Source organism: Pongo pygmaeus, chromosome 11, assembly GCF_028885625.2.
Source record: "Pongo pygmaeus isolate AG05252 chromosome 11, NHGRI_mPonPyg2-v2.0_pri, whole genome shotgun sequence".
In the NCBI taxonomy this organism is placed as follows: domain Eukaryota; kingdom Metazoa; phylum Chordata; class Mammalia; order Primates; family Hominidae; genus Pongo; species Pongo pygmaeus.
In genome coordinates this window covers 119,689,194-119,709,738 of record NC_072384.2, presented here as the reverse complement: position 1 = coordinate 119,709,738, position 20,545 = coordinate 119,689,194, and the positions used below count along the sequence as shown (strand labels likewise).

The window sequence follows — 20,545 nt, the reverse complement described above, 5'->3', positions numbered from 1 at the left end:
AATCTTTACCCTGCTTCGGAAGTATGAACCCCATGGGCCATTGGTGAGGGGCCAGAGAGGAGTCAGGGAATCAGGGATAGGAATGGGTCCAGCTCAGTTCCATCTCACTCACAGCTCCTTTCATTTCACACTCTAGGTAAACTCTGAGTACTACACAGGCTGGCTGGATTACTGGGGCCAGAATCACTCCACACGGTCTGTGTCAGCTGTAACCAAAGGACTAGAGAACATGCTCAAGTTGGGAGCCAGTGTAAACATGTAAGTAAAGACACTGGGGGCAATATGAATCTGTAGCTGGGAGCTGGGGATTAAAGTTAAGATTCAGTGAGTCAGCTTTTACCTGTTCCCCCACCCTCTCTCACTTCAGGTACATGTTCCATGGAGGTACCAACTTTGGATATTGGAATGGTGAGTCCAGATGGTCCCTGGGATAGAAGCAGGGAGGTAACAAGGAATTAGAATCTAAGGGCCAGGTGGATTAGGATGTCTAGAAGCTGAATATGGCCACCTCTGCCCCCTCTGATAGCAAAATTCTCTGCATGAAGCATGCTTAGTAGTGCCTGTCATCTGAAATATATGTTGAATTAATTAAATTGGCTCAACTTCAGGTGCCGATAAGAAGGGACGCTTCCTTCCGATTACTACCAGCTATGACTATGATGCACCTATATCTGAAGCAGGCGACCCCACACCTAAGCTTTTTGCTCTTCGAGATGTCATCAGCAAGGTACCCTACCATTTCATTAAGCTCCAAAGGCTTTTATTAATTTGGAGGAAGGGAGTGCTCACATTGTAAAGGTATCCTATAAATTGGTGGTTATTGTCTGGGCCACAGAGCCTTCTGAGCATCCCACTGAAGCATTTCCCATTCAACCAAATGGGACTACGTGTGAAGACACACAGGTGTGCAAAATTACTGAGCCTCCATGATCCCTGAAGCCCTTCCCTGGGCCCCAGGTTAGGAACTCTGCCCTAGAGTCTTGGAATAGATATTGTTTTCTGTGGTTTTCCTATGGATCCTGAGAGAATCTGGGCTCAGTTCCAGGAAGTTCCTTTGGGACCTTTACCTCCCCCCAGCCCCAAGATGATGCTTGGACCTTTGACTCTGCACCTGGTAAGTTCCTCTACATCTTTTCTCTCGTACCACACCTTTTTTTTCTAAATAGCCTATTCTTTCTTGTCCTCTATCCAGAAACTTCCCTGATATTCTAATTCTTCTCCCTTATTCTAATAGGTTGGGCATTTACTGGCTTTCCTAGACTTGTTATGCCCCCGTGGGCCCATTCATTCAATCTTGCCAATGACCTTTGAGGCTGTCAAGCAGGTAAGGCATAAACCTACATCTGGTGGAGATGACAACCTCCCTCAACAGCTATAGGCAAAAGTTCCTTGGCTATAGCCACAGTGTCCTCTTTTATTTCTGTTTGTCTGAAGTACTCATTCTTCCATACCCAGGACCATGGCTTCATGTTGTACCGAACCTATATGACCTATACCATTTTTGAGCCAACACCATTCTGGGTGCCACATAATGGAGTCCATGACCGTGCCTATGTGATGGTGGATGGGGTGAGAACCTAATTCCAGGCTGTGAGCCCCAAACTCCTCCCTTCCCCAGGAAGCGTTAGCCTTAAGTTCCCCATATTTACACTTTCCCACCTGCCTGTTCACATTTGCAGAGGGTTCCAGGGATAAGATGAGGAAGAGTTTGATTAAGGATAGAGTTCTAGAATAGATGGGTGATAGATGGCTACATTCTCTCTGCCCTTCAAATAAGTATCCTAATGTGTGGTTTCCTATGCAGTGGCTAAGAGCTAGATGCTGAGCCTTGCTCCTATCCTATCTCCTATCCACAGGTGTTCCAGGGTGTTTTGGAGCGAAATATGAGAGACAAACTATTTTTGACGGGGCAACTGGGGTCCAAACTGGATATCTTGGTGGAGAACATGGGGAGGCTCAGTTTTGGGTCTAACAGCAGTGACTTCAAGGTGAGCTAGCTTTGCCTAGTTATATCCCAGGGCTTGATTAAGGATAACTTAGCCTCAAAGCTTAGTGAATGATGAGTTTTTATTTTCCTTCCCTACAGGGCCTGTTGGAGCCACCAATTCTGGGGCAAACAATCCTTACCCAGTGGCTGATGTTCCCTCTGAAAATTGATAACCTTGTGAAGTGGTGGTTTCCCCTCCAGTTGCCAAAATGGCCATATCCTCAAGCTCCTTCTGGCCCCACATTCTACTCCAAAACATTTCCAATTTTAGGCTCAGTTGGGGACACATTTCTATATCTACCTGGATGGACGAAGGTATTGCTAATGGTGGTGGTTTGGGTAGCGGGGAGGTAAAAGAGAAAAATCACAGAAGGAGGGGAGCAGAAAGTATCCTCTGATTTGAAACCCAAAAGGGTATGATTCTACGCCTGGAGAGCTGACCCTTTCTTTTCCCCTCTTTCCTGCTCCATATTCCCCAGGGCCAAGTCTGGATCAATGGGTTTAACTTGGGCCGGTACTGGACAAAGCAGGGTCCACAACAGACCCTCTACGTGCCAAGATTCCTGCTGTTTCCTAGGGGAGCCCTCAACAAAATCACATTGCTGGAACTAGAAAATGTACCTCTCCAGCCCCAAGTCCAATTTTTGGATAAGCCTATCCTCAACAGCACTAGTACTTTGCACAGGACACATATCAATTCCCTTTCAGCTGATACACTGAGTGCCTCTGAACCAATGGAGTTAAGTGGGCACTGAAAGGTAGGCCGGGCATGGTGGCTCACGCCTGTAATCCCAGCACTTTGGGAGGCTGAGACGGGTGGATCACCTGAGGTCAGGACTTCCAAGACCAGCCTGGCCTACGTGGTGAAACCCCATCTCCACTAAAAATACAAAAATTAGCCAGGCCTGATGGTGGGCACCTCTAATCCCAGCTACTTGGGAGGCTGAGGCAGGAGAATTGCTTGAACCCAGGAGGCAGAGGTTGCAGTGAGTGGCGATCGTGCCACTGCACTCCAGCCTGGGTGACAGCGAGACTCCATCTCAAAAAAAAAAAAAAAAAAAAAGTAACCCTTGGACCTGGGACATGGAGTGGGCAGGATCCCTTGGTGCTGGCCACAGTGACCTTAAAGAACTAAAGGCCACAGTGCCTCTGAATGTAAGTACAAGTACACATTCCTTGCCAAACTTTATTGTGATTAAACTTCCAGAGACAGTACCAGCTCCACATACCTCTCTGGCCCTGTCTTTGCCCTAGTTCCCGAGTGTCCTTCACCCCCATCTTCCAAATCATCTCTGGTTTCATGAGGAAGAAAAAACCTAGGGCTGCTGTGAATGTGCCCTCTCAGGTCCCTGAGTTGGCCCCAGGTAGAGCTGTAAGAGATCAGGAAGAGGGCCTCCCTGCCTGACGGCGATGATCCTGGAGGCAACGTGTGGAGCAGAAAGAGAAGTCGAGGTAGTGAAAGGGAGTGAGGCCTTGGAGGGATGCCCCACAACTCCAGCAGCGTCTGAACAAGAGGAAGAAAAATGGCTGGACAGGTACCTCAGAAACTTTCCAATCCATGCTCTCCCTGTCCCTCCTCCTGCCATTTCTGTTTTCACTGCAGCATCTGCCAGAATATCCTAAATCCCCTCAACCACCCTTCTGAATACTGTGCAGGTACTCATTTCTCTTCCCCCATGGTCCCTGCAACATTACAGTCCACCCACTCCCTCATCCCCCCGCCCCATACCGAGTATTGACGATTGCAGAGTCAGGGATCGGAGAGGTAGGGGCTCCCAACTGGGCAGCAAGTCGGCACTCTGCAGCCAGAGCTCTCTGAGGGAGACAAGTTGTGTTAAGGACAAGGCCCCAGTGGTGAGTAGGCCATCCAGGAGGTGACAGCTGCATGCTGGGGAAGGGGTTAGACCTCTAGGAAGCCTTGCCGTGGACAAGAGAACCTCCGGCCTCACCTTCTCTCGGTCACTGAGGGCGGCAAATCGCCGCTGCTCTTCTCGTTCACGCTCCTCCTGCTCCTGGTGCCTCTGCTGCCGTTCCTCCCGTTGCCGCCGGGCTGCCTTCTGCTCCCTTTTCCGTGTAGCCTGCCGTGCCTCCATTTCTGGTGTCAATGGTCCTGGCACCTGGAGGATTTCAAATATAAGACCCTATAAGCTATCTTTGGTAAAACTGCAAGAAGTAGAAAGGATCTAGCCAGGATCTGTGATGCCTTCCCACTCTGCTTGTCCTTCCTATTCCAGCTGACCTGAGCCTTGTTGTAATCGTAGGCATCTGGGTTCTTCTCCATGAACCTTCGGAACTCATTACGTGTTGATTTGTCAGCCGCAACAGTATAAGGTGGCCGGGCCCGTGAGTCCCTAGGTGCAAAAACTCCAAAAATGGGTTTAACTTGCCTCTTGCCTTTCCCAACATCACCCAACCAGACCAAGGGAATATTGTCAAGTAGCCAATGCCAACTTTAACCTCCAAATTATCCTCTCTATACCCAAAATGACTCAGGATGGGGACCTTTACTCACTGCACAATGGGGTCGGCACCTGCTTCCAGCAGCAGACGAACCACTGAGCCTCTTCCAGCTGCAGCTGCTGCATGCAGGAGAGTAAAGCCACCGGAGCCCAAGGGGGCACTGAGCAGAGACAGAACTCTAGGGTCTGCAGGGCTGGGAGCTAGCTGCAGCTTCAGCACTCCAAAATCTCCAGCTCGGCAAGCAGCAAGCAGTGCATTCCAGAGCTCTGGCTGACCAGGGGCTTTGGCCTCATCCAGCGAAGGGCCCAAGGGGGCAACAACTGCCTGGGATGACTGTGTGGAAGGCTCCTCTTCTTGAGTTTGCTGGAGAAGAGTCCGATGTGCCCCAGTCTCCTGGTCTCGGCTTTTCTCCTTCTTATTCCTTTTTCTCCTCCTCCGCTTGGGCAATACTTCAGACTCACGAAGATCCAGAGTCCCCATGGTCAACTCCACTAGCTCCAACTCTACCTGAAAGCCATCTTCTCCCTCCGACCCTGAACCTAGGGAAAAACCTGACATGTGAAATCCATCTAGGGAGTACTCAGAGGGTAGAAGCAGATGCATAAGAATGAAAGCCTGAAATAAAATTGTTTTTATTTTGTCACCCAGATAAAGTAGCACCTCAAGAGCTGAGTCCATTATATCACATGCAGAAATGAGGCTCTCAGCCCAGACAAGAACAAGTCCCTGGACTTATGAGCAGCCTTAGGAGGCTGCACAATAGAGGAAAGCATGGAAGCAGCCCTCAGCCTCAAACCACAGCTTCCAATCAAAGATAAACTATGTGAGATCCATGCAACACGTCCACGCATCTGCTCCACACAAAGATTTTCTTAGCTCTGGGGTAACATCCATAACAAAAGAGATAATAGATTTGGAAAGGTCACTAAACATGTCTCAGTAATTGCTAAGATACAGATACTGTGGGTGTGTGTTTAAATAAGGAAATGGGTCAGTTATGAGAGTAGGGAATTTGCCAGTGCATTTTTAGGACAGAAACTCAGATCTGACAGTTGCCAGATAGTAATCAAACCCTGTTTGGGAGATTCCTCATTCTGCCCAAGTGCTTCCTTTTCATCACTGCAGATCTTTCTTATTTCTTCCTCAGTAGGCTTCTTTCTCTCCTCTCTTATTGTTTTCCAGTGTGTCTGAGGTGAGTGCAGTCTGACTGCTTCCCGAGGGTCTTCTTCTGCCACAAAAGAAAAGATCTTTCTCAACCTTAGCTGAGGAGAAGCTAGCACAGGTTTCTCTCAATGCAGATGTAGCTGGGCTGCAGTCCAAGGCTTAGAAAATCCTCTGGATATACCAATGAGAATGGAGGCTTAGGTTGGAGAGAACAGGAAGGTCTAGGGAATTGGGATCTGGAGCAAAAGCTCACCATAGACATGCAAAGTGGTCAGCTTATGAAGCACACGCTGTAGCTCTTGGAAGGTGGGTCTGCGGGTGGCGAGGGGGATATCCCAAAGTCGGGGATCCCCCCTTTGCAGGGGTGCCCCCTTGCCTCCAAAGAACAACGACCGGCCAGAGCGGGGAGCACGCAACAGTATTGTACCAGCCTCCTCCAGCGCCTTAGCCCAGCTTGGCCCTGCCAGCAGGTCACGAACATCCTAGAGAAGAGAGTAACTCAGTCCTGCATACCTTCACTTGCTATTTATAAATCTCCAACTAAAAAAAGTGGCCCACAGAAGTGCAAGGGGTGGAAAGTAGAGGATAACACGGAGAAAGAATAGAGGACTAAGGCTCCTGGGGAATCCCTCATCTACCTTTGTCTACCTATAATGAAAATTGGAAGGATATGAGTCAAAAACCTCCCTACTTAACAGTGAGTTGAACAGAGATGCAAAAAAAGTATGGATCAGTACCACCAGATCTAAAAGGCTTAACTCACCTTATATAGTGTGGCTTCATTGTAGCGCCTCAGGTTGGCTCCAGCAGAGCGTGATGGCCCACCTCGGGCATCCCGAAGCCCCTGGGCTGTGCCCCGCTTGGCTCGCACCGTATAGCGGTGAAAAGTTTTGTGTGTCACCACTTCTCTTCTGTAGACAGCACAGACTCAGTACTGGAGACCAGCTGGTGCTCCCTGGCTAACAGGATCCACTCCATCCTTACCCCCATGCAGCACCCTCTCACCCTTGAAATATAGCACCAGCAAAGTGCCCAGCTGCAGCCATGAGCACCACGCAGTCTCTGGGACCTCTGCTTTGCAGATTCTGTAGCAGCAGTTTTGCCTCTTCTGGGGGATCCTTGATGACAGAGAAGCATCAGAAACATATCTGTTGCATTCACTGAGAGCAAGAAACTAAGGGCCAATTTTCACAAACATTATCTCATTTAATATTACCACCCTGAGGCTTGTTTCCATTTGACAAACAAGGAAATCTGAGGCTTGGCGAGGTAGGCAAGATGAAGTGGTAGAATCACAGTTCAAACCTAAATTGGTTTGTTTCCAAACTTAATGCCATTACACTTAACCCTTCCACAATTCAGGCCAGTTTCAATTCAAGACTATGTTGTCAAGCGTGATACCCACACCCAACAGGAAGGAAGAAAAGCAGGGAGAAATGCATTAGGTTTAGGGAAATCTAGGCTGGGTGTACAAAAGGCTGGGGTTAGCCATACAACCTGTACTGTCACTTGCCTGATGAGGGCCTAGGACACAGCGGTAGGCATAAAGAAACTGGCCCTGGGCATTCTGGAAAAGAACTCGATGAGGGTAAAAGCCTTGGGGTCGGCTAAACTTCTCAAATGTAGCCCTCTCCCGATCCAGTGTCTGCAAGTCCTCCTCACTGGCTGAGTCTGAGTCTTCTGATCCTGAGATGCTGGAAAGATCTCCTGAAAACAGACAACATGAGATACACAAGTTTGGTACCCCATCTTTGTTCTTTCCTCAAACTCTAAACTAGTGCTTTCTTATACCTCCATGTCCTACTCCTACATAGGTCCCCCTACCACTCATCACCTGTGGAGCTCTGCTTTTCAAAGTCCAGGGCAGACAGGAGAGGCTTGTCCTTGAGACGTTGCTTTAGGTTAAACCGATGCCAGTCAAGCTTATAATGTTCCCTCTAGTACAAAGACAAAGAGTGAGATAAAGGTGGAAATATGCCCCAGCCTGGCCTTGTACTGGCCAAGACCAGTTATAGAATTCTAGGAAGTACGACCAGGTAACACCAACTGCCTCAGTCAAAGCATGGACCTTTATAAAGACAAATCAAATGTCTACCTCTCCCCACCCACCATTACACTTTTGCTTCTAACATCTAGCTCTGCACCTGACCTATTACCTGTTCTTGGTGGTTCTGGAAGGTCTGGTCACAGGTTGAACAAAATAACTTCTCTGAAATATCCATAGGACCCTGGAGTAGCTTTCTTTCTGGGCTTTCTCTCTCCCCTGAGCCTAAATAAGGGAAGAGGAATTGGACATAGAAAGGGAGCCCAAATCCACAGTGACAAGAATTATATTCAGATACAAAAGAGATGGCATGATACTGCCTTCAAGGAATTTACACTCTAATAGTCATGAAATAAACAGTACAGCAATCACTTAATGCAATAAACATGCTTCTGAAAAGATGTACGTAAAATGAATGTAAATAAAATAAAATTGGCTGGGCGTGGTGGCTCACGCTTGTAATCCCAGCACTTTGGGAGGCCAAGGCAGACGGATCATGAAGTCAGGAGATTGAGACCATCCTGGCTAACATGGTGAAACCCCATTTCTACTAAAAATACAAAAAATTAGCCGGGTGTGGTGGCAGATGCCTATAGTCCCAGCTACTCGGGAGGCTGAGGCAGGAGAACGGCGTGAACCCGGGAGGCGGAGCTTGCAGTGAGCCGAGATCACGCCACTGCACTCCAGCCTGGGCAACAGAGCGAGACTCTGTCTCAAAATAAATAAATAAAAATAAAATAAATAAAACGAATGTAAATAAAAACTGGCCCTGGGCATTCTGGAAAAGAACCCGATGAGGGTAAAAGCCTTGGGGTCGGTTAAACTTTTCAAATGTAGCCCTCTCCCGAGATCAGCGTCTGCAAGTCCTCCCCACTGGCTGAGTTTGAGTCTTGTCTAATTTAAATTAGCCAAACAGATTGTTTAGGCGAATCCTAAAGAAAATCATTTCTGTTCAGTTTAAAATATTTTTCACTGCACAAAAACTACTTCCCAAATGCTTTTTAAAGTTTACATTTCCAATTAGTGTACAGTTTGTCTAAGGAGAGGTGCAAGAAAAGATGTAGCCAAACTAAAGTTACACAGAACAGGCCCGACACGGTGGCTCATGCCTGTAATCTCAGCACTTTGGGAGGCTGACCCAGGCGGATCACTTGAGGCCAGGAGTTTGAGACCAGCCTTGCCAACATGGTGAAACCCCGTCTCTACTAAAAATACGATAATTAGCCGGGCATGGTGGTGCGGGCCTGTAGTCCCAGCTACTCGGGAGGCTGAGGCAGGAGAATCACTTGAACTCGGGAGGCGGAGTTTGCAGTGGGTGGAGATGGTGCCACTGCACTCCAGCCTGGGCGACAGAGCGAGACTCTCAAAAAATAAAGCTATACAAAACAAATAATAAATTGTTTCATATTCAGCAAAAAGGAATAATTTGAGTGGCGCCTGGTTAAATGTGGAATATATCTGAGAATTTTATCTCTACAAAGTTTAAAGTGTTTTTCAAGGGAATGGTGTTAACGTGAGGAGATACATGCAATGGCAAAAAGACTTCTTTGAAAACAAGGGCTGTGCTGGACATCACCCAGAGATTAAATGAATTTAATCAAGCAGAAAGATAAATCAATTGGCCTCCTAAGCTCGGGAATACCAATAAGAATGTGTTCCCTGAACGGGCAATACGCTCTAATGAGCCCTGTCACGTTTCACACGAAACCTTCCAGGATACCTGAACAGGAAGTACGCGGAGCCCGGGCCAGAGCCTCCCCAGGCGCGTGGCTCACCAGGCTCAGGCCCTGAAGGACCGGAGCATCCGCGCTGAGGTCAAACAGGGAGATCGACGCAGGAGCCGGGGCTGCATCTGGAGCCGGCGACATGGCTGAGCAGAAATTATTTAGCAGCAGCTCCTGGAGTAGAAAGCGTGTAAGAAACAGAGCTCCTGCAAACGAGATCCTACTGCTGGGTCTCCTGCCTGCCTGACTTGGTTTCTCCTGCACCGCAAGACTTCTCGTCTCTCATCCTGCTACTAGCTGTGAGATGAATACGTTGGCCCCAGTCCACTTTCTCAAACCCCTAGTCTCAGCCCACAAAAGAACGAAATGGGCATCCAGCTCCCAAATCGAGTCCAACAGAGTTAAAAATCACCGAGGTTGCCTAGCTGAACTTTCTTCGTTACCCATGCGACCAGCAATGACTGGCCCACGTAAACTCGCCCACGTCCTTAGAAGACTCACCAAACGTCCCGGGAGCTGAGCTGCACGCAAGTCCTCAGGTCGACGGCCGGATTTTTGCAACACAACAATCTCCGTCACTACGGAGTAGCGAAGAGGACAACCGCCGGCGTCCGCACCTGAGCCCCGCCCCACGTAGAGCACACTATTGGGCCGCTGACTGTCCAAGACCCGCCTCGAGCCTTTAGTCCCGTCCCTGAAGCCGAGAATTGGCCGTTGTGTCTCCGCCCCCGGTGCTTATTGGCCAGCCTGGCTGCGGGTGACAGTGAGTGGCAGACACCGGGCCTAGCGCTCCGGGTCGCGCCGAGCCGAGCCGAGCCGAGCCGGCGGAGCCTCTGGAATCACCCTGGTCGCTGTTCCTGAGGTGAGACGTGAGACCGGTTATTGGAATCCCAGGCCCCGTGTCTGGCCTTGCCCAGGGGTGCCTGCGGAGCCCTAAGTGAGCTCGCGGCGGGTAACGGAGGAAGGGGCGCCGCCGGCAGGGCGGGGGCGCGCAGCCGGAATGTTTTGATTGCGGGCGCGCGCAGACGGGGGCGCGCGCGGGCGCCGGGGCCGCGCGCGAGGTTGTCCGCTGTTGGGAGCTGCCAGCCCTTGGCCTGGGGCCGGGCGACCCTGGGGCGAGGTGGACTCCGGTCCACGGTCGCCGCGGCTGGGTGTGGGGAGGCAAGCCAGCCCACCCGGGCTATCAGCTGTAAGGCTGACTCGATCCCCGCAACATCCGCAGGAACCCCTGAGCCCAGGCCCAGCCGGCCGGGGCTCCACGGGCCCTGGTCCACACTGACCCTGTGAGTGGTGACTTCCCTGAGGGGCAGGGCTCTCACTAGCCCAGGGAATCCCACCGGGGCCAGGCTGAGCCAAGATCCACGGCCCCCAGGGGCTGCACGGACAGGTGAGTATCACCTCGACCATGCCTGGCTTACAGGACCTAGGGAACCCACAAATTCACCTAGGATCGGGGGTCTACACTGACCCAGTCAAGGTTTCCCATCCAGAAGGTTTGCTCACCGGCTGGATCTTGTGCTAGGGAAGTAAGAGAAGGGGTTGACCGGAAAGGTCCTCTTCAGGAAAGACTCTTGAGGTTTTGTGGACCCTGAGAAGTATGTCATTTCTGAGGCTAAGGCGGGGCAATGGAGAAATAGTCCAGAGGCGCCCCTGGCCTCAGGTCTGTGCCCACTCATTCTCCATGGGGTCCCTAAGTTACTTCTTGAGACCCTGGAGTTGGAAGAGTGGCCCTGTTTAGCACAGCCAGAGGAAGTGCTCGTAGTCCTGGGCTGGAAGGGTGCTTCTTCCCCACTGCAGCCTTCCTGCTCCATGCTTGGCCTGCTCTTGGTGGGGTGTGGGTGGGTGGGAGAGTTGGGTTCCTTTTTATCCCCACTCCCCACTCTCTGGGGCCTGACATCTTCTTCTTCAGCAGCTGCAGAGCATCGAGGGCTGGAGAGGAGCACATACTGTCCATGGAGCTGGTAGGGCCATGTGCTTTTCTCAAACATTTGTTTGCAAAGTGCTTCCAAATGCTAGTTTCTTGGGAGACCGGGGTTCCCAGGATGGGCGGGGGAGGGACTCTTCTGTCCGTTAAATAGAAGATGAAACAGCCCCCAACAAAGGGATGGATTCTGGCTTTGGGCCAGGAAGGCAGCAGTAGACACCTAGACTGGCCAGAGTTAAGGCTCCCCCAGCCCTGAGCTTACTGCCTTCCTTGTGTCACTACTCCTCTGCCTCTGAGCCAAGGAGGCTGGTAGTGGAGACAAAGCCCAAGGGTACTTTCTCCTTTTGGCACTAGGCAGGGCAGCCCATGGGCAGCAGCTGGAACTGAATCAGGGTCTCTTCTTCCTCCTTATTGGCAGGTGGTCAAGGTGGACAGGGGGCGGTGGTGATGGCGCAGTTTGACACTGAATACCAGCGCCTAGAGGCCTCCTATAGTGATTCACCCCCAGGGGAGGAGGACCTGTTGGTGCACGTCGCCGAGGGGAGCAAGTGTGAGTTCTTGGACATGACAGCCATAGGGAGAGTTGATGGAAGAACATGGAGAGAGCAAGGGGCTTGTGTTCTCCTAGGGCTCTGACATCTCTATTCCTATCCCACAGCACCTTGGCACCATATTGAAAACCTTGACCTCTTCTTCTCTCGAATATCCTTTGTGTTTCTGAGTTGGAGCTCTGGGACCTTTAATGTCTCTCTAAGCCAGGTCTCTGGTGGGAGGTGGGGGTAGGTTTGACTCTAATACCTGGAAGCGGGAATGGAGCTCATCCTGAGGCTGAAAGAGGCTGGTGAAATCATCGTTAAGTAATGATAGCCCACATTTACCAAGATCTGTGTGCCTGTGTCCACTTTGTGGTGTTAATTTGTAGGAGCCTTTCTAAGGGTGAGCCTTTTTTTTTTTTTTTTTTTTTTGAGATGGAGTCTGTCTCTGTTGCTGCTAGAGTCCAGGGGCGATCTCAGCATACAGCAACCTCCACCTCCCAGGTTCAAGAGATTCTCCTGCCTCAATCTCCCACATAGCTGGGATTACAGGCACCTGCCACGATGCCCAGCTATTTTTTGTATTTTTCATAGAGACAGGGTTTCACCATGTGGCAAGGCTGGTCTCGAACTCCTGACCTCAAGTGATCCACCCGCCTTGCCCTCCCAAAGTGTTAGGATTACAGGCATGGGCCACCACACCCAACCGAGCCTCCTTTTTGATGGGATGTAAATAATCGTAATAAGTAACGTCTTTTGACTCATTCTGTGTCAGCTCTTTGTTAAATACTTCACATGCATTATCTCAGACCTAATACTCCTATGAGACAAGTGTTATTTATTCCTAATGTACCACCATGGATGGACAAAAGTTTAGAGAGGTTAAGTAACTTGGTAAAGTCACACAGCTAGAAAGTCACAGAGCCAGGACTTAAGCTTGAGTGTGTTGACACCAAAGTCTGTGCTCTTACCTGCTTTCTTTACTGACCACTTTTTCTTAACAATTATACGTTTATAATCTGCACCAGAAGAATGGCTTCACATGTATGCTCATCGGGGAGATCTTTGAGCTCATGTAAGTATAAGAAGGGACAGATGATGTGGTGAAAGAATACATCTTAGTCTTTCCTCTCCTTGCACTCAGGCTTGGCCCAACCTGCCAGTACAACTCAGTCCTAGGCTAAAACTCTGTAAACCTTTGTAGTTCAGGGACTGGGTGTGGCACCAAAACTTACAGCTTCACCTTTCTTTTTTTTTTGAGACGGAGTGAGTCTCACTCTGTCGCCCAGGCAGGAGTGCAGTGGTGCAATCTCTGCCTCCCAGGTTCAAGTGATTCTCCTGCCTCAGCCTCGTTAGTAGCTGGGACTGCAGGCATGCACCACCATGCCTGGCTAATTTTTTTTGTATTTTTAGTAGAGATGGGATTTCGCCAAGTTGGCCAGGCTGGTCTCGAACTCCTGACCTCGGGTTATCTGCCTGCCTCAACCTCCCAAAGTGCTGGGATTATAGACATGAGCCACTACGCCCGGCCAAGCTTTCTTACAAGAAAAGCTTTCCAAGCCTTATCTCTTCCATGAAAAGAACCCAGGCCTTGGTTGGGCACGGCAGCTCACACCTGTAATCCCAGCACTTTAGGAGGCTCTAAAAATACAAAAATTAGCTGGGTGTGGTGGCACACGCCTGTAATCCCAGCGCTTTGGGAGGCCCTAAAAATACAAAAATTAGCCGGGTGTGGTGGCACACGCCTGTAATCCCAGCTACTTGGGAGGCTGAGGCACAAGAATCGCTTCAACCTGGGAGGTGGAGGTTGCAGTGAGCCGAGATTGTGCCACTGCACTCCAGCCTGGCTGACAGAGTGAGACTCTCTCTTAAAAAAAAAGATTGCAGGCCTTGACCTTGATCATCTCAACGCTCCAATGGAACGTACATTGTTCAGTCAGGAGGTCTCAGAGATGCCAGCCACAGAGAAAAGCCTCTGTTCTGCCTTGCCTGTTCCATGGCCTGCTCCTAGGCAGAGAGCCTCCTGGGAGAGAGAAACCATATAGCATTGCCAAAGGGGAAAGGGTTAGGAAGCCCTCCCTCAATCAGAAAACTCCCCCAGGGGCTTTTAACTACAACCTCAAAAGGAAATCAGAGACTGGAGATCAGAGACCCACAGGATGAAACCTTCGAGAGTCCAGTAGTGGTGGCTGAGGTTACCATGAGGTGAGGAAAGTAGGCTGCAGCTGTGGCAGCTGAGGCTAAGAGCAAAGAGTGGGCCTGAGACAGTCCTGTGGGGCTGAGGAGCAGAGAGGGCCCACTGGGAGTTCTCCAGGCCCTTCCAGTTCCCAGTCTTGTTCTGCCACCTCCAGACTCTTCTCTTCCCACTGGGTTTCACTGGGGCCTCTCTGGCTCTCAGACTGCACCCCTTCTTCCCAACTCCCCAGGCAGTTCCTCTTTGTGGTTGCCTTCACCACCTTTCTGGTCAGCTGCGTGGACTATGACATCCTATTTGCCAACAAGATGGTGAACCACAGTCTTCACCCTACCGAACCTGTCAAGGTCACTCTGCCAGACGCCTTTTTGCCTGCTCAAGTCTGTAGTGCCAGGTAAGGGCTGCAAGTCAAGAGGACACCATAGCCTTGAGTTCTGCTAGCAGGTGGGTAATAGAGTGGAGTCTGAGGCAGAAACTCATACTCCAGAACTGACTCAGGCTCAGTCTAGCAAAAATACTTCAGGATAGCAGCGTCTCTGCCAAGACTCCTTCCTCGAGGGCCACCTCTCCTCCCCTTCTTTTTCTCCACCAGGATTCAGGAAAATGGCTCGCTTATCACCATCCTGGTCATTGCTGGTGTCTTCTGGATCCACCGGCTTATCAAGTTCATCTATAACATTTGCTGCTACTGGGAGATCCACTCCTTCTACCTGCACGCTCTGCGCATCCCTATGGTAAGACTGGGAAGTTGGGCAGTTAGCCCATAGTCTAAGACGTATTGGGAGGTGTGGGTGTATTCCTGGGCATCAGTTATCCTTATCTGTCATTGACAAGTCAGGAAGTGTCTCTTAAGCTCACAACCCCTGAACCTCACTTCTAATATAGGGCAAAGGGGTCAAGGCAACAACCCCACCTTCCATACCTTGTCTCTTCCCCACCCCACCCCGCAGTCTGCCCTTCCATATTGCACGTGGCAGGAAGTGCAGGCCCGGATTGTGCAGACGCAGAAGGAGCACCAGATCTGCATCCACAAACGTGAGCTGACAGAACTGGACATCTACCACCGCATCCTCCGTTTCCAGAACTACATGGTGGCACTGGTTAACAAATCCCTCCTGCCTCTGCGCTTCCGCCTGCCTGGCCTCGGGGAAGCCGTCTTCTTCACCCGTGGCCTCAAGTACAACTTTGAGCTGATCCTCTTCTGGGGACCTGGCTCTCTGTTTCTCAATGAATGGAGCCTCAAGGCCGAGTACAAACGTGGGGGGCAACGGCTAGAGCTGGCCCAGCGCCTCAGCAACCGCATCCTGTGGATTGGCATCGCTAACTTCCTGCTGTGCCCCCTCATCCTCATATGGCAAATCCTCTATGCCTTCTTCAGCTATGCTGAGGTGCTGAAGCGGGAGCCGGGGGCCCTGGGAGCACGCTGCTGGTCACTCTATGGCCGCTGCTACCTCCGCCACTTCAACGAGCTGGAGCACGAGCTGCAGTCCCGCCTCAACCGTGGCTACAAGCCCGCCTCCAAGTACATGAATTGCTTCTTGTCACCTCTTTTGACACTGCTGGCCAAGAACGGAGCCTTCTTCGCTGGCTCCATCCTGGCTGTGCTTATTGCCCTCACCATTTATGATGAAGATGTGTTGGCTGTGGAACATGTACTGACCACCGTCACACTCCTGGGGGTCACCGTGACCGTGTGCAGGTGGGCCAGGGCCGCAGGCGGGAGCAAGCCGGCTAGCATTCCTGGGAAAGGCATACATCTCACCATGATCCTGATCCCACTAGGTCCTTTATCCCGGACCAGCACATGGTGTTCTGCCCTGAGCAGCTGCTCCGCGTGATCCTCGCTCACATCCACTACATGCCTGACCACTGGCAGGGTAATGCCCACCGCTCGCAGACCCGGGACGAGTTTGCCCAGCTCTTCCAGTACAAGGCAGTGAGTGGAGTTGGAGTTAGGGCCTGCTAGAGACTGGCTGGTAGCTCGGTGGTGAGGGCTGCTTGCTCCTTCCTGCTTGCTTGTGACCTTGGTCCTGCCCTTTTAGGTGTTCATTTTGGAAGAGTTGCTGAGCCCCATTGTCACACCCCTCATCCTCATCTTCTGCCTGCGCCCACGGGCCCTGGAGATTATAGACTTCTTCCGAAACTTCACCGTGGAGGTCGTTGGTGTGGGAGATACCTGCTCCTTTGCTCAGATGGATGTTCGCCAGCATGGTCATCCCCAGGTACTGGGAGAGGAGGGAGCCAGGTGGCCTGGGATGATACTGGAACATACAGTGTCTTTGGGAAAACCACAAAAAGACACCTCTCCTGAGTCACACAAAGGCAGTCCTATACCAGGGGCACACTGCTTGGGAGCCTGGGCTGAATTTCAGCCCTAATTTGCACCCTTGGCCAAGCTCCCTTAAGAAAGGCACAACACGGCTGGGCGGGGTGGCTCACGCCTGTAATCCCAGCACTTTGGGAGGCCAAGGCGGGTGGATCACAAGGTCAGGAGATCGAGACCATCCTGGCTAACACGGTGAAACCCCATCTCTACTAAAAATACAAAAAAATTAGCCAGGCGTGGTAGCAGGCGCCTGTAGTCCCAGCTACTCGGGAGGCTGAGGCAGGAGAATGGCGTGAACCTGGGAGGCGGAGCTTGCAGTGAGCCAGGATCGTGCCACTGCACTCCAGCCTGGGCAACAGAGCGAGACTCGTCTCAAAAAAAAAAAAAAAAAGTCACAACACAAGTAACTGGCTCAGCATGCGGCCCCTCCTGGGTCTAGGGGGGGCACCAGTGCCCTGGGAAAGATTGACAGTGCACTGTGGTCTCCGTCCTCCAAGGGTAAGGCCTCGCCGCTAACAGGAAAGGTGCAGGAAGGCTCCTGGAAGAGAACAGTCCTACTTACTCTGCTCTTCCTTGTGCAGTGGCTATCTGCTGGGCAGACAGAGGCCTCAGTGTACCAGCAAGCTGAGGATGGAAAGACAGAGTTGTCACTCATGCACTTTGCCATCACCAACCCTGGCTGGCAGCCACCACGTGAGAGCACAGCCTTCCTAGGCTTCCTCAAGGAGCAGGTTCAGCGGGATGGAGCAGCTGCTAGCCTCGCCCAAGGGGGTCTGCTCCCTGAAAATGCCCTCTTTACGTCTATCCAGTCCTTACAATCTGAGTCTGAGGTGTGTTCCTGGGGACTGGGAGATGATGGGCAGAGTGGACTTCAGGAGCTGGGAGTTGAGGACGGGGCATGGGGTGGAAGGCTTCCTTCTGTCTCTTCAGTATGTGCCACTGGGGCCTGAGATATAGAATACTAGGGGACCCCAGAGACCTTTCTCGTGCCTCAAGAATTCTACCTACCCATTTCATTGATAGCCCCTGAGCCTTATCGCAAATGTGGTAGCTGGCTCATCCTGCCGGGGCCCTCCACTGCCCAGAGACCTGCAGGGCTCCAGGCACAGGGCTGAAGTGGCCTCTGCCCTGCGCTCCTTCTCCCCACTGCAACCCGGGCAGGCGCCCACAGGCCGGGCTCACAGCACCATGACAGGCTCTGGGTGAGTAAATCGGAGCCAAGATGGGAGGGCACGGCAGCCCTCAGCAGCTTGTGTGGGTCTCAGAGAAGTTCACAGCTGCTGTCTGTCTCTGTTGGGAGAGACAGGGTGGATGCCAGGACAGCCAGCTCCGGGAGCAGCGTGTGGGAAGGACAGCTGCAGAGCCTGGTGCTGTCAGAATATGCGTCCACAGAGATGAGCCTGCATGCCCTCTATATGCACCAGGTGAGTGCACAGCTAAAAAACAGAGTAGAGGGTTTAGATGCGGAGAAGCAAGACCGGGGTTCCAAACCCTTCTCTGCCATTTACCTGCTCTGCCACTTCTACTCCCATATCTACCTTCTTAATATCCTTTTTAGCTAAGCGTGCTCTCATCCAGGGCCTTCAGACACTCGCAGTTTCCCCTGCCTAGAATCCACTTCCCTGGGATATCCAGATGGCCTCCTCCTTCTCCTTCTCGGGTCTCTGCAGCTGCCGTTTCCCTGAGACTTTCTCTGATCACTCTCAGTAAAAGGCTCCCTTGCCCACCCTCCTGAATCTTCCTGTCTTAGTTTTCTCCATAGCATTTAGCACCATGTGACGTACCATGTTTTTTCCTTATTTATTTGCTTATTCCATATCCCCTGTACCAGTATATTAGCCTCACAAGGGCTGGCATTTCTGTCTGTTTCGATCACTGCTATCTCCCCACACCTAAAAGAGTGCCTGGCACTTAGACCATCAGTCAGTTTGTTCCTGAATCAAATGAATAGGTAAAATGAGGGCCATTACAACACAGGCTTCTTCGGGGGATCTGCTGTGAATGTAACCTGTAAAGATCAGAGGTATATTACACACTATTAACATAATAGGTGCTCTGAGGCAAGGATTCTCAGGGAAGGGGTAAAGCGGGAACTGACTGATACCAGGTTGGAGGGTAGCTGTTTCAGATGGATATCCTTCTGTCCCCCACTAACGAGCCCCCCATTTCTCCAGCTCCACAAGCAGCAGGCCCAGGCTGAACCTGAGCGGCATTTATGGCACCGCCGGGAGAGTGATGAGAGTGGAGAAAGCGCCCCTGATGAAGGGGGAGAGGGCGCCCGGGCCCCCCAGTCTATCCCTCGCTCTGCCAGCTATCCCTGTGCAGCACCCCGGCCTGGAGCTCCTGAGACCACCGCCCTGCACGGGGGCTTCCAGAGGCGCTACGGCGGCATCACAGGTATCCAGTGGGGGTATAGGAGGAAACAGAGGCTGCAGGGAAGGGTGGTTCTTCCAGGGCCTCTCAAGGGGAGGAAAGAGGTCTGAGGGAACAGGCCCAACGACTCACCCCCCAAGCAGCCCCCCAGCCCTGTTCTTCATTCTTGTGTTCCTTCTATGAGTATGCTTACTCTTACTTGTCTCTCCAGATCCTGGCACAGTGCCCCGGGCTCCCTCTCATTTCTCTCGGCTGCCTCTTGGAGGGTGGGCGGAAGACGGGCAGTCGGCATCAAGGCACCCTGAGCCTGTGCCTGAAGAGGGCTCGGAGGATGAGCTACCCCCTCAGGTGCACAAGGTAAGGGCCCCGGAGCCTAGGAAAAACTGCCAGAAATAGTAATTTCCAGGGTGAGGTAACAGCTTTTCAGGGGAAGGAATGTATGCCCCACCCCCATACAGAGATACTGCACCCTCTCCTCCAAAATACACTACCCCTTCTTTTCTCAACTGCTCTGGAGGGCTTGGTTTTTCCTTACCTTACCTCCCCAGGAATCAACCTTTCCTGTCCCTTTACCTCTAGGTTTCTATGGGGCTAGCAGGTATCAACCAGTAGCTGAAGACTATTTCCATTACCAACCCTTTCTCTCCACAGGTATAGACAAGGCTGAGCAGGTTTCCTGTGGCCCAGGATGGAGGCCACCGCTGCCCTGCCATCCCGTCTGCCTGCCATGGGACGGCTCCTCTGAGTGTTGCCTGGCCCCACGTGTGTGGTGTTTGTGTGTCTGTGCCTGGCCAAGGGAGGTGCCAACACTGGGCTTGCCACAGCCCCAGGAGAGGAATTTGGGGCCTAGGAACTGAGGGCACACGGGACTCTAGCCTCATCCCCAGGACCCCCTTGGCTCAGAGTGTGGTGCTAGAAACTGGTCCCCAGCCCAGCCCCAGTACTGCCACCTTTACACCTACCCCTGCAAGTCCCCAGAGGGCTGCCCACGATAGAAGCTGCCAAGCAGGGAGAACGTGTGCCAGCTGTGGAGTGGGGAGGTTGGGCCTGGACCCTCAACCCCTGCAACCTTCCCTAGCCCCCTCAATAGATGAGCAGGTCAGGCTGTGGCCCTTACCTCACCCGCAGTTCTCGCCCAGTGCTGCAGCCGGCTTACCTCTCTCCGCTTCCTGCACATCACTGGCCTGTGTGTGCTGCTTGCTCCTGTTCTGTTCGCTTGCTTCCGTTCGTTCAGCTTTTGCTTTGCGTTAGGGTGAAGACCCTAGCCTCCAGCTCCCCTCAACGCTATATTTTGACACTAAGAAAGAAGGTTTCTAAATTGTAGGAGCAGGATGGAAATACTTTGCTGCCCTTTCCACCTTTTAGGATGGGCCCCCAGGAGACTGAGGTCTTCCTGGGCCCTCATTGCTGCTTATCGTACCCCCATCACCTGCACATGGGACAGACCGGGCTGGAGGGTGACCTTGGCTGTGTACGTCCCAGCAAAAGAGCTCTGGCCCGCATCTCGCTGTTCCCTGGAGGGGGATGAAGGGCGATGCCTCGCCCGAGGCTTTGGGCTGCTGCACTGCTGCATGCTGGGACTGCTCCTACTGTCTGTCCCACCCCTCACCCAGCTGTGGTCCGGCTTTGGGAGAGTGGTGAATTGCGCTGCCCGAACTCGGAGCGGAGCAGGGTAGGGACCGTGTACAGCTTGATAACCCTTAATAAAAAGGGAGTTTGACCAGACTTCTTGTCTCGCGCGGCTAGAATCCTGGGAACAAAAGAAGTGGGATGGGGATTCGGCCGGGGTCTAGAAGAAAGTATGTTTAGGCCGTCG

General features: G+C 51.9%; 3 protein-coding genes across 16 annotated transcripts in view; 2 read left to right on the top strand and 1 right to left on the bottom strand.

The window, feature by feature from the left end:
* The window catches only part of GLB1L (galactosidase beta 1 like), a 9,149-nt gene extending 5,938 nt beyond the window's left edge, over positions 1–3,211 (top strand). For all 3 annotated transcript variants that reach the window (XM_054478624.2, XM_063647957.1, XM_054478625.2), the window contains 10 exons: positions 1–43; positions 137–258; positions 368–408; positions 609–727; positions 1,040–1,114; positions 1,235–1,324; positions 1,456–1,569; positions 1,857–1,988; positions 2,087–2,302; positions 2,467–3,211. The exon at positions 1–43 is cut by the window's left edge and continues 16 nt beyond it. In XM_054478624.2, the coding sequence (XP_054334599.1) occupies positions 1–43; positions 137–258; positions 368–408; positions 609–727; positions 1,040–1,114; positions 1,235–1,324; positions 1,456–1,569; positions 1,857–1,988; positions 2,087–2,302; positions 2,467–2,742 (1,228 nt within the window). In that variant the 3' untranslated portion in view covers positions 2,743–3,211. The remainder of the gene's footprint in view (positions 44–136; positions 259–367; positions 409–608; positions 728–1,039; positions 1,115–1,234; positions 1,325–1,455; positions 1,570–1,856; positions 1,989–2,086; positions 2,303–2,466) is intronic.
* ANKZF1 (ankyrin repeat and zinc finger peptidyl tRNA hydrolase 1) lies at positions 3,160–10,607 on the bottom strand. Of its 8 annotated transcripts, none has more exons than XM_054478621.2 (14): positions 9,881–10,607; positions 9,376–9,553; positions 7,768–7,880; positions 7,446–7,548; positions 7,125–7,318; positions 6,617–6,729; positions 6,375–6,522; positions 5,865–6,093; positions 5,520–5,675; positions 4,500–4,986; positions 4,227–4,338; positions 3,937–4,104; positions 3,717–3,802; positions 3,160–3,491 (listed from the first exon to the last, which is right to left on the bottom strand). In XM_054478621.2, the coding sequence occupies exons 2-14, from the start codon at positions 9,521–9,523 to the stop codon at positions 3,368–3,370; spliced, it is 2,181 nt and encodes a 726-aa protein (XP_054334596.1). In that variant the 5' UTR covers positions 9,524–9,553; positions 9,881–10,607; the 3' UTR covers positions 3,160–3,367. The 8 variants fall into 8 exon arrangements, with proteins under 8 accessions (XP_054334596.1, XP_054334597.1, XP_063504023.1 ...); XM_054478622.2 differs by having other exon boundaries at positions 5,520–5,672; positions 9,881–10,301; XM_063647953.1 differs by having other exon boundaries at positions 5,520–5,672; positions 7,768–7,874; positions 9,881–10,250.
* On the top strand, positions 10,011–20,454 carry ATG9A (autophagy related 9A). 5 transcript variants are annotated; one of them, XM_054478619.2, is made up of 17 exons: positions 10,142–10,241; positions 10,602–10,766; positions 11,289–11,340; positions 11,722–11,853; positions 11,962–12,005; positions 12,847–12,911; positions 14,263–14,424; positions 14,623–14,764; positions 14,981–15,729; positions 15,813–15,966; positions 16,073–16,252; positions 16,938–17,186; positions 17,380–17,558; positions 17,663–17,780; positions 18,531–18,753; positions 18,941–19,086; positions 19,381–20,454. In XM_054478619.2, the coding sequence occupies exons 4-17, from the start codon at positions 11,751–11,753 to the stop codon at positions 19,384–19,386; spliced, it is 2,520 nt and encodes an 839-aa protein (XP_054334594.1). In that variant the 5' UTR covers positions 10,142–10,241; positions 10,602–10,766; positions 11,289–11,340; positions 11,722–11,750; the 3' UTR covers positions 19,387–20,454. The 5 variants fall into 5 exon arrangements, with proteins under 5 accessions (XP_054334591.1, XP_054334592.1, XP_054334594.1 ...); XM_063647951.1 differs by having other exon boundaries at positions 10,166–10,241; positions 11,292–11,340; XM_054478616.2 differs by lacking the exon at positions 10,602–10,766 and having other exon boundaries at positions 10,011–10,241.
* The last annotated feature ends 91 nt before the right edge of the window (positions 20,455–20,545 follow it).